The sequence below is a fragment of the Parasteatoda tepidariorum genome, chromosome 9 (assembly GCF_982258835.1).
Source record: "Parasteatoda tepidariorum strain Cologne lab strain chromosome 9, Ptep-v5.0, whole genome shotgun sequence".
NCBI lineage: Eukaryota > Metazoa > Arthropoda > Arachnida > Araneae > Theridiidae > Parasteatoda > Parasteatoda tepidariorum.
Window position 1 is genome coordinate 41,953,201 of NC_141763.1, and position 18,022 is coordinate 41,971,222.

General features: G+C 30.1%; 1 protein-coding gene across 2 annotated transcripts in view; it reads left to right on the forward strand.

Moving 5' to 3' along the window:
* The window catches only part of LOC107443047 (serine/threonine-protein kinase 17A), a 114,847-nt gene that overhangs the window by 74,594 nt on the left and 22,231 nt on the right, over positions 1 to 18,022 (forward strand). For both annotated transcript variants that reach the window (XM_016056784.4, XM_071186878.2), the window contains exons 3-4: positions 4,243 to 4,455; positions 6,414 to 6,552. In XM_016056784.4, coding sequence (XP_015912270.2) covers positions 4,243 to 4,455; positions 6,414 to 6,552 — 352 coding nt within the window. The remainder of the gene's footprint in view (positions 1 to 4,242; positions 4,456 to 6,413; positions 6,553 to 18,022) is intronic.

Consider the following 18,022-nt stretch of genomic DNA (forward strand, 5'->3'; position numbering starts at 1 on the left):
AAGCCTTTGATTGTAATCGATTAAATCTTCTCTACCACTGGCTCATTATTAACCTTTAGAGTTTTGTTTAATCCGATAGAATCAAAACATACCAAACTAACTCGTTTTAAGAAGTCAGCCATATTAATTCTCTTTTCTTTTAAAACGTTTATCAACAACCCATCTTTATTTGCTACCATTCTGGCTTTATGGTTGGCGTCAGGTTTATCAACCTCGAGCAATCCTCCAGTAATGATTTCGTTTGAAAAAAAGATGGCTTTTTTAAACGGAGCAATTAGTGGCCTTTGTTGCTGTTACAACTTAGAAAAGAGACAGAGGAAAAAAAAAAAAAATAATAAAATTGCTACGCTACCTCTTCCTATCCTACCCTGATGTTACGTCAATCTGTTATGTTGTTATCCGTTCATTTAGGTTTTTATTTAATTTTTTTTTTCGCTTCGAATTCCTAATTAGTTACTGGTCTATTTGGGAAGGATTAATTGTTCTTTTACTCCAGTAACGATTATAGAAAAATGTACTTAGTGTTTTTTTCCGCTTATGTTCATAAAAAAATGCCGTTCCCAAGTTCAGTGTTTTTGACCTTGGGCTTTTTTTTTTTTTATACTTGTTTCTGTTTTCCGAAGGCCTTTGACCTTGCTATTTTTTCATTTATACAAAATATTTATTTAATGTAATATTTATTTATTTCTTTATCGTTAACTCGTGTTTTTTTTTCCTACCTAAACCCGTACTCTTAATTGAAGCATGTTTGCACTATTATTATTTTTTCATGTTGTATTTACGTGATGCAATGCAAATGTTTATTGTTTAAATACGAAAAATCAAAACCGTTTCCACTTTGACGTTTTATTATTTATTTATTTCTGGTCTCTCTTTTAATCTGCTTAAATTTCTTTTGTATGCATTTACTACTGCCTAAATTTTAATTTCTTAAATTGCGATAGTATCCGATTTCTTGTCTTTTAAGCGGTGTTATTACACAGATAAAATTTTTTCATTGACGTAATCTACATTTATCTAACACCTGCATCTGCTGTAGAATGTTAGATTCTAAGAAAATTCTGCACCTTTCTTTAATAATACCTTTAGACTTTTTTTTTAAAACAGTCGTGACTTTTTGATATTATATGATGAATGATGTTTGTTTGGAATAATACTTTTAATTAAATTTGTCATTGAATTTTTCTTTGTATTTCGTAAATGTTGGAAACAACATTTATTCATTTTAGTAATGTTTATAATTTCAAGTGGATTTTTTTAAATGTATTATTGGCTGATGGTTAATTGAAAACTAATGGATGTTTCGAAAATATGAGTAATATATGCTTACAATATTAACCCTGCACGGACGAATGCCGCCACATAAGCGGCATCGCACTTTACTCATGGGGTCCAATAACATGTATTTGAGGACTAGAATTTTTTTTTTCTTTTTTTCCAAGCGCTTTTTCCTCCCCTTTTGTTTCTTTAAATTAGCTTGCCTGAAAGACTCACGAAAGCTGTAAAAATGTTTATAACTAAAACTTCGTAAATAATTACAATAAGTTTTGTAAATTTGATTTTAATATGAAATCCTCGTATAAATAAAGTAAAAACTTAAAAAACACCATGTCAGATAGAAAGTTCATGTGTTCAAATTCTTAAAGCTTTGGAAATCATAAATGATAATTATCTATAATTATTATTGTTAAAATATTCATAATTATTATAATTGTATTAATTAGTATAATTATACTAATTATTATAACTATTATAATTATCATAATAATCATAATACTATTATAATTATTTTAAAATTATTTATAAATTGATTCAAATTTAATTTTCAAATGTGATTAAGAAGAAAAAAAGTTCTTTGCTTTTTTGGTGAGAAATCAGCGGAAGAAATATCTATTGCCTAGAAACTTCGAGATATTTTCTTCTAAATATTTATAAATAAACCTCTTCGTGCAATCACAAAGCTTTTTTTGTTTCTTTTTTTGCCTGAACTTGGTTGCTTAGCAATGGAGTAAAATTAGGTATTGCTCTCTTGAATTTGACTAAGGTTATTGGAAATTAGTCATTTGTGGCGACGACTTTGTTTGGCTATTTTTTTTTGGAACTATTGCCAAATATATATAGCCTCTTACCCCCCAATTTATGATCCAATATTTTTGAAATTTCGTCTACCCCCTATTTGAAGGGTTAAATATTCAAATATAAATAAATAAATGTTTATTCAAAAGAAATTATGTTTTTGTGACTGATTTCGTAACTTAATTAAGAGTTACCACTAATTAGTATATTTGAAGTCACCCGCCAGGAACTATTAAGAATGACACTTACTATGTGAAAATCTGAAAGTTATTCAAGGTGATATCTTTTTTATTTTGTGCATTGCACATACATGAAAAATCTTACTTTTGAATAAATTTAACAGAAAGTAAATATTCCATAAATAATTATGTAATGAATATTTCCTTTCCTCTTCCATGCCTTTTCTTACTGTGCTTGAAAGAAAAAAGAAATACAGCAGAGCTAATTTTATCACGTTTATTTTAAAGATACTTTTAGTTAGAGGAATGACACTTTTAAGTGACACTTCTTTCTAGAGTATGCAGACGTATAAATTGCTTGTTGACAACAAGTCTTACTTCGTTATAGTATTTTTCTTATTATTTTTTTTCTGAATCGGTAATTTAAAAAAAATATTTAACAATTTTATATTTTTTTATTTATTTGTTCGGGATTAAAGATAAAAATACGTTTTGTTGAATATTCAATGTTATTTTCATATATATTTTGAAGAGAAATTACAATTTAAAAGCCAATAATGTTATGTATATTAAACTTGGAACGAACAGAATTTTTTGAAAATAAAATTAAAGAATAATAGCAAAAAACCATGTAAGCACTTGAAATAAACATTTGGATATTAATAAAATTAGCGTTATTCTAAAATTTTAAGGGCTGTGGGAGATTAGTTGAATATTAAATACTTTGTGAAAGGTATCAGATTTAGAGACCTACATAACTAAACGTTCGTCAAATAGACCAGTAATTTTTAAAAAGTGTCATTATAGAACCCTAATAATTCCAGGTGTTAAGATTTTTATTTATTTTTTAATCAGTAATGAGAAATGAAATCCATTATGCCCAATCAATAGTCTACTATTTATTTAATATTTCATATATTTTTATGAAATAAATTAAAATGTCTGTGGAAAAATAAGAGCGATATGAATCTTTTTCCCTAATATATTGAATTAATTATGAAAAAGACATGTATTTAAATTTACAAAAAGTTGTTTTAGTATTTCCGTTCGAACTTTTCAATTCAAAGCAAATTAACTAAATTCCCACGTATTCTGTTGTTTTATATGCAGTCTTATTATTATGTTATGACTGTTATTGATATAATGATGAAAACGTTTCATTCATCGCATTAAAGATTTTCAAAATAATCCTTTTTTGGTTAATGTGTTCAGAATTGCTTCAGGGTTCCATTAAAAGAAAGTCAATCCATAGCCGGTTTCCATAGCTGGGAAGAAAAAGAAAATTGTGGAAAAATTGCTACTTATATCAGTTATGCGATTCTGGATTTTACTATGTCGATTTTAATATTTAAAAAAAAAAAGTTCAATTTTATCATACGAGGTTATTTGATTTCTTTTTCTTTTTGAAAGGTTCTGTATTAGTAAAATTGTTCAGAAACCACTCATAACTTTTTGAATTTCTACAAGTAAGGTTCATTTTTTTTTATTTGAAATATCATCAAAACTATATCTTTTAAGGAGTTTAGGTTTTAAAACTAAAAAGTAAAAAAAAAAAAAAAAATTGTGAAAAAGATAGATATATTTTTAAAAATGAAAATATTGTGAAGGGACCGTTTTTACGGCAAAAATATTTTGTGATATCTCATTTTATCAATAAATAATTTTATGAATGGTTCGTTAAAGAATCAGAATTTCTTCTAAAATGCCCTGGGATCTATACTTTTATAAAAAAAATTTATAGGTATTTTTCTTAAACTGCGTAAATTTGTTGAAACGAAGAAAGGAAATACAAAAACGCTTTTTTAATTCGTTACGCTTATGAGCCGATGTGGCGATACAAGTCTCTCTCTAACTTTGAAATTCATCAAAAGGATGCGTTCAGACTCCATGTGTTTTTGTTGTCTTTAGATTTTACTTATCCTCTTAGGTTTTTTTCCTCATTAATTTAAGTGTAAGTTGTGTTCTAAATCTTCTCTCTTTTTTCCAGGGGCAAATTCGCAACTGTACGTCGTTGCCAGCACAAAGAAAGTGGATTAGAGTATGCAGCTAAATATATGAGGAAACGAAGGCGAGCCTCCGATGTCCGTCATGAAATACTGCACGAAGCTCATGTCCTAGAACTTAGTGCACAACATCCACACATTGTCCAACTACATGAAATTTATGAAACACACTCCGAAATCATTCTTGTCTTGGAATTGTAAGTATTTAATTCTTTTGCCCAGCGATATCAAAATTAAATAATTCTGAAACTTTTGGAAATGTTGTTGTAGGCCATTAAGGCAAGGGGTACGATTGTTCTTGTTTTCCAGTGGTGCCATCTATGCCCAAGAATTCGACTTATGTCACACCCGTTTATAGGGCGGACCCATTCATACATCCATTCATTCATAACAATTGGGGATAAAAAGATCAAATAAATCTAAATGGTATATTGATAGTGAAAGCTGTAAGTCATAATTAGTATACATAAAGCTGTGACATAATTTTTTCTAATTTGTTACTAAAGTTACCAACATATTGCATTGTACACGAAGTAAGCATTAACAAAAAATGGCAACGTATGCTGTGTAGAATTCTAGATACATAAAAGGACTCTATTGTAACAGAGTATAGCATCATCTTTTTGAAATTTATTTTTGTTTTTAAGACTATTGCGTACTGTCCAGCTATCACTAGAACTCCAGGCACTATATTTGCGTGGTGGCGTTGAACTGTTTACTATGATAGCGAAGATAAGTCAGTTCTACAAGGGGCGTGTGGGATTAACCGTTTTACCACCAAGCCGTTTCACATTGGCTTAGATTTGGCTGTGTCACGTTAATAGTTCAATTTTCTCTTATTGGAAATAGTTTTACTCGTTTTTGTCGCAAAAGACTACCTCAGTCGAGAGGACTTCAGAATTTTTAGTGATAGCTAGACAGTGAAGCGCTATTAGTTGGCATTTTCTGGTTTGTTAACAGCCTGTGGAACATATGGAAGGTAACTTGAGTAACTAATTCTGAAAATTTGGAATAAAAATTTTAGTTTTTACTGTCAATACTCCTTTTATTCCGTTTAAACCATTATTAAATCTATGGGCTTCTTATACACAATTTTAGTAATTAATTAAAAAAGTTGCCTATAGATTGTGCTGTGCAAGAATGTGTGCCGTACGTAATTCTAAACAGGGACTTTGTATTGCAATAACATCGTATAGTGCGGCTTTGAGGAGAACTAAGCGGCTTTGAGGAGGCTAAAAGTCTGAGGCTGTCTGCTGCTATGGTTACAAGCTAGAGCACATTTCTAATGGAGGTGCAATGGAGGAATGAATGTGTTGATTGGTTTACTCACGCTGGCCTATGCAAAGATCAATAGAAAACTATTCACCCCACACCCCTATTCGAAGTGACTTTTCCTCGTAACCATGGTATCCGCGACGAGACTGACGTCTGGAGGAGTTCTCCTGAAAGCCACACTATACTGCATCATCTTTTGTTAGTTATTTTTATTTTTATGGTTTTGTTCAACGTATGTAAGATGCCATCAAGTCAGTCATAGTAGTTTGGACTGGGTGCCTTAGACCGTGGTAACATTTTATCCAGTCATCATATGTTAATGATACTTGTAGTGTAGGGTCCTTGTGGTCTTTGTAACCTAGGAATGAAAATAGGAAAATTTATAAGTTGGCACATTAACTCAATAGAAATCACTAAGGATGATTCAGAGAGAATGCCATCATGCGGCAACTTATGTTTTTATTTATAGCCTAGTAAAATGCCATCTTCTGATGATGTTTCTAATTATAAAAGTTCTGAATAAAAATCAATGGCTTTCATTATCAATACACCGTTTGTTACATTCTTTTTATCTTCAGAATTATTTATTTTTCAGGTTCTCTTTCGTTGGACACCAGTTTTTACTTACAGCACATGAAATAATATAAATATTGTGACTATTTTCTAAAATTTAAGTACATGATATTAGTAAAATATAATTATTCGATGTATAATGAAACCGAATCTTCTGTCGTAAAATTTGAATTTCTAAACAATTCTAAATTTATTTTTAATAACATTGATAGATAAGATTTAATCCAAAATGTATCAGTAATCAAAATGTCTTTAGTTAACTTCCAATACGTAAACATAAAATAAAAAAATCAATATTATTTTTTAGAGTATCTGGTGGTGAAGTGCAGAGAGTGTTGGACGATGAAGAGGTCGTTCCAGAAAGAGATGCAACAAGACTGTTGAGACAAATATTAGAGGGCGTTTCCTTCCTACACGAGCACAAAATTGCCCACCTCGACCTTAAGGTAAGTCGTTAAAAAAAATTATTCCGCTGATGACTGATGATTTTCAAGAAAAAAACTAACGACAATTTTTTTCATGTTTTTTAGCCGTCTGCTATATATTATTACCCTTGAAACTTAATTATTTCTACTAACTTTCTTGTAGGTTGGCTTATACAACTATTTTTGTATTTGAAAACGGAAAGAAAAACTAAAGTCAGAAAAATTAATCTTGGGAAAATATAAAATATCTCCGCGTGACGAACAGTAATTTACTAGGAGCCATATGACGGAATTTCGTCAGTTGTATTTTATAGTAGGCATTTGATAATCAAAAAAATTGGCCAATGACGGTGTGTGTAATGTCGTTTTCAATTTGGAAATATTCGAAATTTTATTTTGATAGAAATTCATATAGAATAAAAATATTGGAGCGTGTTGAAATTATCGTTGAAATTTGCTGCAATCTTAATATGTTGATAAGTTGAACCATATTATTGTTCCAATTTGCTGCAATCTTAATATGCTGATAGGTTGAATCATATTATCGTTGAAATTTGTTGCAACTTAATCTTGTGGTAAGTTGATCCGTAATATCGTAAAACTTGATTTTACGATCAAATCACTGTAAAGCGAAACATTATTCAATTCATCACTTTATTGTGGTTGCTACTGATTTGCACCGTATTATGATTCGAGGTTGACAGTGTTCGACATAATGGTTAATTGTTAAACCAATTTGTAACGTTTGTAACTAATGATTTGTAAAGATTAGAAAGTTGACCAATTTGTAAGTGTAACTAATGTTTTTATTGACTTTTTTGGTACCTTTTGAACAGTTGTTAAAGTAGCCGTTATTCAGGTCTTTATCGTTCCACGGTCGAAAAATGATTTGGTGCTTGTTGAAAGATAGTTTTATTCAGATTTAGTGAGAAACGCACCAATCGATGTGAACAAAAAAATTGATTAGTGTTGGTCAAAAACCGTGGGTTTCTTTTGGGGGTTTTTTCGTGAAAAAAAACTCAATCTTACTTAGAGCCAGGGTTAAATGGATTCTATTGTTGTTTTTTTTAATGGAAAGACCTAATTTCGCCCAAAGTTAAGTGAATTTTTCCTTACAAAATCATACTTATATATACTAAATATAAACATGAGGTATAGTACATGCTGAAAAAAATATTGCTTGATTATTACCAAAGGGATTAATAAGAGAAATAATAATAAAAGAAAACTATTTCAGTCATTTTTCTACATTCAAAATGTATAGTGAACTGCATAATGATAGAAGTTACTGAAATTATTATTTGTAAAATGTAAAGCATGGTTGCTACTAGTTTTAAATTATAAAATATATTAGCTTTAAAGTTAGTTTATGGGATTTCTAAAAGCTTTGTATACACTCATGAAATGAAATACACATATCTTTTTGTTGCACATGGCATGATCATTTGACTTTTTCAGTGTATGGATTCTTTATATGTCTTACACTGTACAAAAAATTATCTAATTTTATCTTAATTATACTTTTTGTTTTTGAAATGAAGGGAAAAAGCTAATAAACTTTAACATTTATTTTCTGAGCATTCCATGTATCTAATTTAAGATTTTTAATAAACATGTCCAAATGCTCATTAAATTTAATCAAGGTTGGGGTTTTGGACGTCCTAAACTGGCTTTGGACAGGACACATGGGTTTTACTGTCTTAAACTGGGTAAAACTGTCCTAAACTGGGTAAAACTGTCTTAAAGTGTCCAAAACCTTGAACTTTGGAAAAAGGTAAAAATTCTACAGGTGTAACCATTGTACACATAATAATTACATGTATCAATAAATATTTGATATTTTTTATACAATTTACTATAACTTATTAAAAGAAAATAATATAATATAATAGGAAAAGGTTTAAAATTTTTGAAGCTCCACAATTCATTGAACAACAAAAGTGAATGCCTAATCCTTTAAATATAAATATGCTTTTAATACTGATAAATAATATTTTTGCATAAGGATAAATATGAAAATATTAAAAAATAATAATTTTTCTTAAAAAAATTACTAAATTTGTTCAAAAATTAACCTTTTTTTTCACAATATTTTTTTAAAAAAATGTTATAATTTCTGTATCACAGGATGATAAAAAAGACATCTATTTTTTTAAAGAAAAATTTAGATATAAATTTATTAATTTAAATTGAAAATATAAAATAACTGAAAAATGTATTAACAGTTTTGAAGGGCATAACATCAGTTTCAGTTACTGACACTAGTGATGTATCACCACTATGCTAAAAGAATTGAATATGAATGAAATAAAAGTATTCTTGAATAGTACTATAGATAAATAAACCTGTTTATGACGAACCAAGCACTTAGTCCCTAATATTTTAACCTGTATGGCAAGGCCAAACTTCAGTTATGTACTATTGAATGAGAGGACCAATTGAACTTGATTACCGATTAATCTTCCTTTGTTGAAATTGAAGAGTCAAACAATATTAATAAAACATTATACTTTTAAAGACAAATATTCTCTAATACATTTAATTATCAATATGTTATTAGTTATATGTTTATTTTACCTCTTAAATATTGTTCAGATAAAATTGTGACATAATTTGAGTAAAAGGGTTTCGGACAGTTTAAGACAGTTTTGGACAAAGGGGTTTTGGACAGGACGGTTTAAACCCGGGTTTAAACCGTGGATTAATCCATTCTGTCCTAAACCTTGCCAACCCTGAATTTAATTAATAATTATGTATGAATGAACAACCGATATCTACAATTCGCATTTCATTAAAAAAATTATAATATGTTAAATATATAATTTAATCTTTCTTTTGTAATTGAATTTTTTTTTTTCCAAACTAAAATGTTAGACTAAATTCAGTTTAAATTCATCAAGGGTAAACTGTTATCACTCCACTGCATAAATTCTTCGGAAATACGCGTGTTCATTAAAAAACATTTAATCTAATTTTTCGTGTCCTTAAAATCTTATAAATAGCTTCTGACAAGTGAAAATGACAAGACAATGAGAGGTTTTATGAGCATGGTCTCCGTCCAAATTGCTTGTACAGATGATATTAGTCACCTGTCATATCTTGTTGACAACCGGATACATCAAGTAAACAGAACTGTTTATCCTTCCCTGCCTTAATAAATTGTCGCTTTCGGTGTTATACTTCCGCGACGGAAAAAGGAGAAAGCCAAACACTTCCTAAATGGCCCGGATCCAGTTAGACAAAAGACTGCAAAAAATTGCTTTGTATTTGCTCATTTCCTCTATCCATCAGTGCAATCTGCTTTAATTTCCCACTCAGTGCCCTCACTTGACTTCCATTCATACTGTCCATTGTCCGCCTTGTTTGGCCACTTGACCTCTTACTTACCTCAATTTCATCTTGATTGGTAAAATGAACTAGCTATATCCATACTGCTGTTCTTGCATTATATTTTATTGATGATATTTGGGATAAAGATAGTAGTGCTTATCTGCGGGTGAAAATAGAGTTATAAATGTTGCTATATTGCTCTGTGTAAATATATTGCCCAACCTTTTTTCTCATCATAGAGGAGAGATCTAATATGGCCCACTTATATTTGATGGAGAAATAATTTTAACAGATTTCACATTTTTGCGTTTTTATTCAGAAATATATTTTTAAACTCTGAAATGTTTTGGAATAATTTTTAGGCTGTTTACTAATCTTATGTAAGATTTATGTGGCGATTATTTAATAATTCTCTAAATTTAAAATTTTTGTTCGATGTCCTATTTTAGTATTACACGTTGCTTCAAAAGTCTTTTTGATATGATGAATAGGTCTCAATGTTAACTTTTTAGAAAAATAGGTTCAGGGTTGGGCAAGAATGTTGGCGCTTTAAACCCTAACATCATCACAATTTTGCAGTAATTTTAAAGGTTGTATCATGCTTTTTTTTTTTTTTAGTTGAATTATAGTATCGTGTTATAATCAAGGGTAAAACGAGGAAATTTGCACTATGCACTCAATTTCATGCTTACTAAGGCTGTAGCAATTTACTAATATCTAAAAAGTGCTACTCAGCACGCAACATTTTTTTAGTGTTTGCCATGGTCCTAAAAGCCATTTAGATTGCCATGTTTTGCGTTACGCATAACATTTTTATATATTACTAGCTGACCCGGCAAACGTTGTTTTGCCACATGAATTATTTCTATAGTATGAAAATATATCTTATTTATTGTAAGTGTGTGCGTATGTGGTATATGAGTGGAAGAGGCATGGAGCGCTATGAACGATGACGGAATGTGAAAATAACAACATACCAAATAATATTTTTTTTAATTTATTGTATTTTTTTTTTATAAATTATATATACAACAAATTCTGAAAATATTAGTCAACAATATTAATCTCTTAGTGCAATGGAGTATACAATATTTTTTGTCATTCCATCTTTAGCTAACATAATTAAACTGGGTGGTTTGCCCTCTCGAGAGCATGCCACGTATAATTGTCTGTGTGAAAAACATGGTGTGCTCAAATCTAAGACACAAACTGACATTGTTTGGCCTTGTCATTGCAAATGTCAGTCTTATATGGAAGTGAATGCGTTTAAATTGAATTGGCACATCTGTGGGTATCATAGGGATTCGTGGAAGTAAAATACTTTCATCCCGGAATTTGTCATTTAAAATAATGACTTCGATGACGTTGTTCATAAATTTTTTAACGGCAAATCACGTGCCGTTGCACAGCCGTGGTGGGTTCAAATTACGAAGCAAAATAACTGGAGATCCAACTATTAAATTATGCGGTGATATGCCAGGTAAATCCAATGAGTTTAAAAGCTCTGTTGGAAAATTTGCAGCTTCAATGGGATCGCAAACTGCATCAACGGATTTATATGTCACCAAGTTATCTGGCAATAACTGTTGCATCTACAGATTCAATTCGTTGGTTCGTTCAATAAAGTTGCAGCAATGCCAGATGATGCAACGGCCAACGCGATGCCATTATTTGATCGTATTTCACCGAGAATTAGCGAAATAATTAATGTTTTGCCAGTTCCACCTGGTGCATCAGGAAAAAAAATCCACCTTGTCCTGCCGAAACTGCGAGCATAATGCGGTCATAAATGTTCCTTTGTTCCTCATTCATTAGTGGAACATTGCGAGTAACGATCGCTGCTATTTCTATCGTATTGCATTGAAGTTCACGATTCATGTCAGTGTTTAATAAATCAGATGCACTTCGATTTGGCGAAGGCATACCGAAATGACTGAGTGGCAAGTTGGCAATAATAATGCAAAGATCCCCAATAGCAATCAGTGCTTCATTGTACATGGCATCGCTGAATGTTATCGTTAGATCGTTGCAACGTGTGCGATGTTGATACCGTATATCATATGATATACGGTATCAACATCGCACACGTTGCAATGACTGATATCAGTCATCGATTCTTTGTGATTATCCCATAACGTTTCTATACAGGCCGGGAAACATGTAGTTAATACTATAGCGAATAGTAGACGAATTTGCTTTGCAGTACAGTTCAATGCTGTTTCAGCAATCATACATTCCCACTGGTTGTCGTCTTCCAGCAAGATGAGTGCAAGGCATGCATCTTTATACGTTGGATGCTGATGTCCATCAACTTTACGTATATCTTGAAATGACAATGAGCCGGTGACATTAACCAACAACAGTCGAAAATAAAAGCACTCAGTCTGCCTTGAATTGACTGTAATTATTCTCCCCAAGGCGTTTGATTTGAATAAACCGGGACATGCATCAACCGGTGTGCCTTGCGTGCGGGTTATCCATTTTTTTGAACCCGTGTGAATTAGGATGGTACTTCTCAGTAGAGTAATGTCTGTGCAACGGCACCAAAAGCATCCGTACGATTACCCAATTCAAAAAATTTGGCGAGTGTAGTTTTCGGTGGATTTGCAGCTCGGTCAATCGCTGTCTCGTTCGTGAAATATACGCTCCGACCGTTTTCAAGATGAACGGCTAAAATGACTAACGGTTGGATCCTGTTCATGAATTGGGAATCCAAAGATACGCCAAACAGCTTCATTGGAGCTGATGAACCGGCCTATTTGGTACAGCGTTATTTCGTCGTTGTTATTGGGTATACTATAGCCTACGTCACAGGTTGTGTTATTCCTACTAAATTTAACCCATGAACGGCATTTTCTGCGAGCCTAACTTCAAGCCACAAATAAACAAACGAAGTGTTTGATCGTTTAAATAGCTGCTCGCCAGATTTTATTGCATTATGAAGAAAAGTAATTGATATTCGATTTTTGATTAATAATTGATTTATGTGGATAGTGGCATAGAATTTAGCATTGCGTCATGGTAAATGTTATTCCTACTAAGTGGATGTAGTTGTGTTTTTTTCATATTATACCCAATTCACTGGAAGAGCTGTCACATTGGTATTTTCAACTCGAAATACTGCTATATCACTGCCTTTATACACATACTTGCAAATATATTTGATGCTCTTCCTTTAAGGGCGTGCATAAGTATTAGAGTTTAATATGACTTGTTGCAACGTGCTTGAATATTGTTTTTTAATTGTTATGTTTCCACGTCTAGTTTGGATCCGAATACGATTAAATAAAGATATATTTAAAATATAAGTTAAATCTGTCCAAAAAGTGAAAAAAAATTAGTTATAAACCTATTCTCAGACCTACTGAATATACATATAAAATTTCATCAAAATCGGTCAAGCCGTTTAGGAGGAGTTTAACCACTAAAACTGTGACAAGAGATTTTTATATATATAGATTAAAAAGCTATGTAGTTTTAACCGTGTGTTATTACATTAATGTTTAAACGAATATTATCATAACAATAAAGAAATCCTATTTTAATTACCAAGTAAAAATTTCCTAAAAGGCTACGGGCATTGAAGTTTAAAATCAAACTAAATTAAAGTCTTTGAGAATGATTTGATACGTGTTTTTTTTAATCAAAATTGATGTGTGATTTGCAGATTTCAAACATTTAAAGTATAATTTTGTCTTGCACTTTATATGTGGTGTAAGAAGTCATTTGTAGACATCGTTAAATTTCGGCAGTTGTGTGATATAGCTTATTCAGAAAGAGAAGATAAGTAATAATTACAGAATTCACTTAAGTTTTAATTAGTCTGGATAAAATATGGATACAAGAAATTAAAAATCTACGTTTTATTTCCCCCCCATATTTTAAAATAATTACCTATTAAGTTTTTAAAATGATCGCCAGTCTCAATCTTCGGCACTGAAACTTCATGCTCCTTGAAATTCTAAATAGAAAAGTCTAAAATCCGTAGTTTCCAATTTTTTAATGTTTATTTCTTACTGGACTGCAATTTTGAATTTTTGATGCTTCTTCATTAGATTTTCGTATTAAACGATCTCAATATAAAATTATATTCATCAACGTGAAAATATTATTGTATATTAAGTTAATCAAAATCAAAGATGTAAACCTTGAATCTTCCGATAATTATCCCAGTTGAGAAATTATATTTCATGTATAACGTTTTTGTTTACGATGTGAACTTTTTCAAAGTCAACCTCAAAATGTGAACTTGAAAGTTGCAGTTCACGAATTCCGTGATCTATCAATCTGTGGTTCTATGCTATAAAGAATTATTCCGCAAATATATTGTTCTTCTAAACATTCGGTTCCATTTTTCATTGTTTGGCATTTTATCATCTGTTTCATTGTTCGGCAGTTATTCCTCATACCTTCTTGTCATATGTTTGGTTTCGCCTCCGAAAGCTTGTCCTTGCTTGCCAACCTTGATCTATTAGACAGAATGTGAGAATTATGTTCTGCTCGCCCTTTGGGAAGTTGATTGATATTGTAATGGGTTTTTCGAGTTCGTGGTTACTATCTTTTCCCCGCACTTCTAAACAATAGCGCTGAAAAATAACTTATCAATAATTATTAGCATTTGGCTTTATTGAATAAGATTCAGTTGTTGAGTAAGAATTGGTCAAGTTTGTCTCTGAAGGAGGAAAAATGCTCTTTTTTTCTGAATTTAAAGCTTTATTAATTGATTATATTTCAGCTTAGTTCAAAGTTGTTCGTCTTTAAAAAAAATTTGTATGTTTATATTTGCAATTAAATGTTGTTTTAGATTGTTTAATTGTTGTCTCTCTGCAGGGGTCTGTCCAGATTTTTTGTGAAAGGTCCGGTTTTTGTAAAATTGTGAAAAAAGTTACTCATAATTTGTGAATATAAAATAAGCGTTAAGTCACATTCTTTCAACCAGGGTCCGCTTTTATGAATTTGTGCAAATAGGCTCCGTTATTGCAAAAAAACTTTTTCAGGGAGTTTTTAAATTGTAGAGACATACAAGATTATGCTCATCACTGTAAAATTATAATTAAAAAAATTAAATTTTAAAAAATAAACAGCATTTGCAGCTACTAAATTAGCGAAGCAACATATAAATATTTGTTATTTAGCCTATACTGCTGAACGCAGAAAATTCTTTTCAGACGAATAAAGGAAGAAGCGTCTGCCGATGACAAAATTTAGTTCGTTTACAACTGTCTTTCTCCCCCCTCCCCCTTCCCGGGAAGGGTTTATTTTTATTCGATTAACAAAACAATAATGAAGATAAACAAATTTGTGAAGGCTTCGATTAAAAGATAAATTATTTTGTGAAGGGTCCGTTTTTATGAAAAGATATTTTGTGAAGGGTCCGTTAACGGACCCAAATTTCTTCTAAACAGACCCCTGAATTTGCCATTAAATGTTGTTTTAGATTGTTTAATTGTCGAGACTCTGAAATATACTTTGAAGTGTTAAATAAATTTAAATTTGTTAAGTTATTTAATTTTCACTTCAATTGTTTGAATTAAAAAATCTTTAACAACAGGTTGTTTAATTTGTGCTTTAAGTTAGAGTTGTTTGTCTTGAAAGAAACCTTATGTTTATATTTGCATTTAAATGTTGTATTAGAATATCAAAATAACAACGACCTGAAATGTATTAAAAAATTTACTGGTAAATAAATAGCAATAGTTGAGATTCCAATATAAACTTCGAAACATTTTATAATATTTTATTGTTATTGTAAGTTAATTTCATACGGGAAAAAACTAATTTGTTTTGTCTGTTTCTTTTCGTTATCCTTTTAATATTTGTTTTCATAAACAAAATACAATATGCTATATCTTTTGAACTAGTTAGGTGAATATAATTTTAAGTTGAAGTTAAAATTGCTGTGTATTGTAAGTCATTAAACCCTGTTTTTTGTTAACTATTTGCCCCTATTTTAATAAAACACGAAGTTTATTGTTATTAATACTTTTGCTTAATCAATCCCTAAGCTATTATTAAATTTTTATTTTAATTTTTTTTTATGTGATGCAGTTTTTATCGAAGTATTATATATTTTTTTTATTACAATTTCATTTGTCTCTTAAAGCTAAATAGTAGTTTAAACAATAATTTAATCGGGATTTAGAAAATAATCATCGCATATTGTTTACTATTTTGACTTTATTTGCTCTCCCTCTTGTTGTTTATAACGACTTTTAATTTGTAACACAAAAAATATGTATCTACAACTTCTATCCAATTACAAGTACAATCAATTCTATTCAATTAAAAATATGCAAACTCAATTTTCAAACATGCCTACAAATATATAATTTTGTCTGATCGTCAAAAATTGAATGGAATATAACTTATAAAGTGTTATTTGGTAAAAATGTGCTTTAATTGAAGTTTTGTTCAAAATATTTCTCAATTTAATTTTTTATTGAGTTTTAATAAAGTTAAGAAAACAAGAAATTTAATAAAGTTAAGAAAACAAATAATATATAAATAAAAACATCGTAAATGCGTTTATTAATAATCTTTAGCTTACGCCCATGTTCCTTCCTTACCAAAATCCTGATAATCAATTAAGTGTCACGAATTTTAATCAGATTGGTGACACTGAATATTTATATCAGGTTTCCTAATCATTTCTTCAGATTTACATTCAGTGCCGCGATTTATTCAATGTTTATTTTTATTTTTATTTCATAAAGCAGGCAATAAATAAAAGGAGAAGAAAAACGCGACGTCTCGTTTTTTATTGTTTGTTACATTCCACCTGAGCGTCTGGAATTCTTTTAAATATTCTATTGATATTTTTATTATATCTATAAAAATAAGGTGAACGTTCTTTATGTACTTAGCCAGTAAATCTTTTTATTATTGTCTTCCTTATTTAACAGTAAAATGACTATCTTTAGTTTTGACGGCATTGAATTGTCTAGTATTTGTATTTCGTAAAATAAATTTCTTAACTTTGAAGGTAAGAGACCTGAGATGATATTCTTATGTGTAAAAAATATACAGTTTGTATGTTAAAGATGTTCGATACATGCAGCATTTTAGATGAAAAGAAGTCATAATTTTTCTACGATTATGACGAAAAGCCTTGAAATCCGCGGGTTTTATAGTTTTTTTTTTAAATTTACGTTTGTTATACGTTTTTTTTCTTCCAATTTGAGAATAATCGCTTAATTTTATTAAATTTTTTTTCTTAATTTTGGAAACAAATTAAATTTCTTCCGTGTCTGTACAAACTTATTTATTTGTCCAAAAATTGAAAAGCTGCATCTGGTACTTTTTATAAAAATTATAATTGTTTGTTTTCATAAAATTATGCTAATTTATTTTATTATTATTATTATTTTTTTTTTGTATATATTCATTAATTTAATTTTTTTTTTTTTTGGTATAGAATTATGACTTATGGAACTATATGTTATGTTACAGGAAATAAATGTTTTTTTGTTGATTTTCAATTTGCTACGCATTAAATTTTTTCATGGTCTGTTTCTTTAGGTTTTATACCAATCCAATTCATAGGATTGACGTTCGGTTGCTGAGTCGTAACGCTTCACAAACTAGGTCCTGGGTTCGATAGGGACCGGGTAAAGTTGACTCAGCTTCCATCCCTTCAATGGGTCGCTAAAATAAGTACCAAACATGCTTGGGGACTAAACACTTGGGGTTCCACGTTCGGCTGACCACCAAACCGGCCCTCTATGGGCTGTAGCTCCGCTGAGTTTAAAGCAAATCATAGGATTAAATTATCATAAGATATAGAATATTTAATTATAGTGAAACATTTCTAATTTCATGTGTAGTATATTATATATATTTTTTTAATGCAAAATCTTTTTAAAAAAGTGAATCCAAATAGTTACCAAACTTTGAAATGGGGAAAAAAATTTGAACTGCAACTAAAATGTTTGTTTGAATTACTTAATATTTTTACTACTTGCCTTACAAAATTTAATATGAATAAGCTATTCCTTACGCATAACAGATTTGTTTCATTTGTGACAATAATTAATAAAAACCACCGTTAGTTTTTTTTTTATTTTTTTATTTTTAAATTAAGAAATATCCCTATTTACGCAAGAAAATAACAGAAATATCCCTATTTACACAACAAATATAAAGTAAGAAATTAATGAAACCA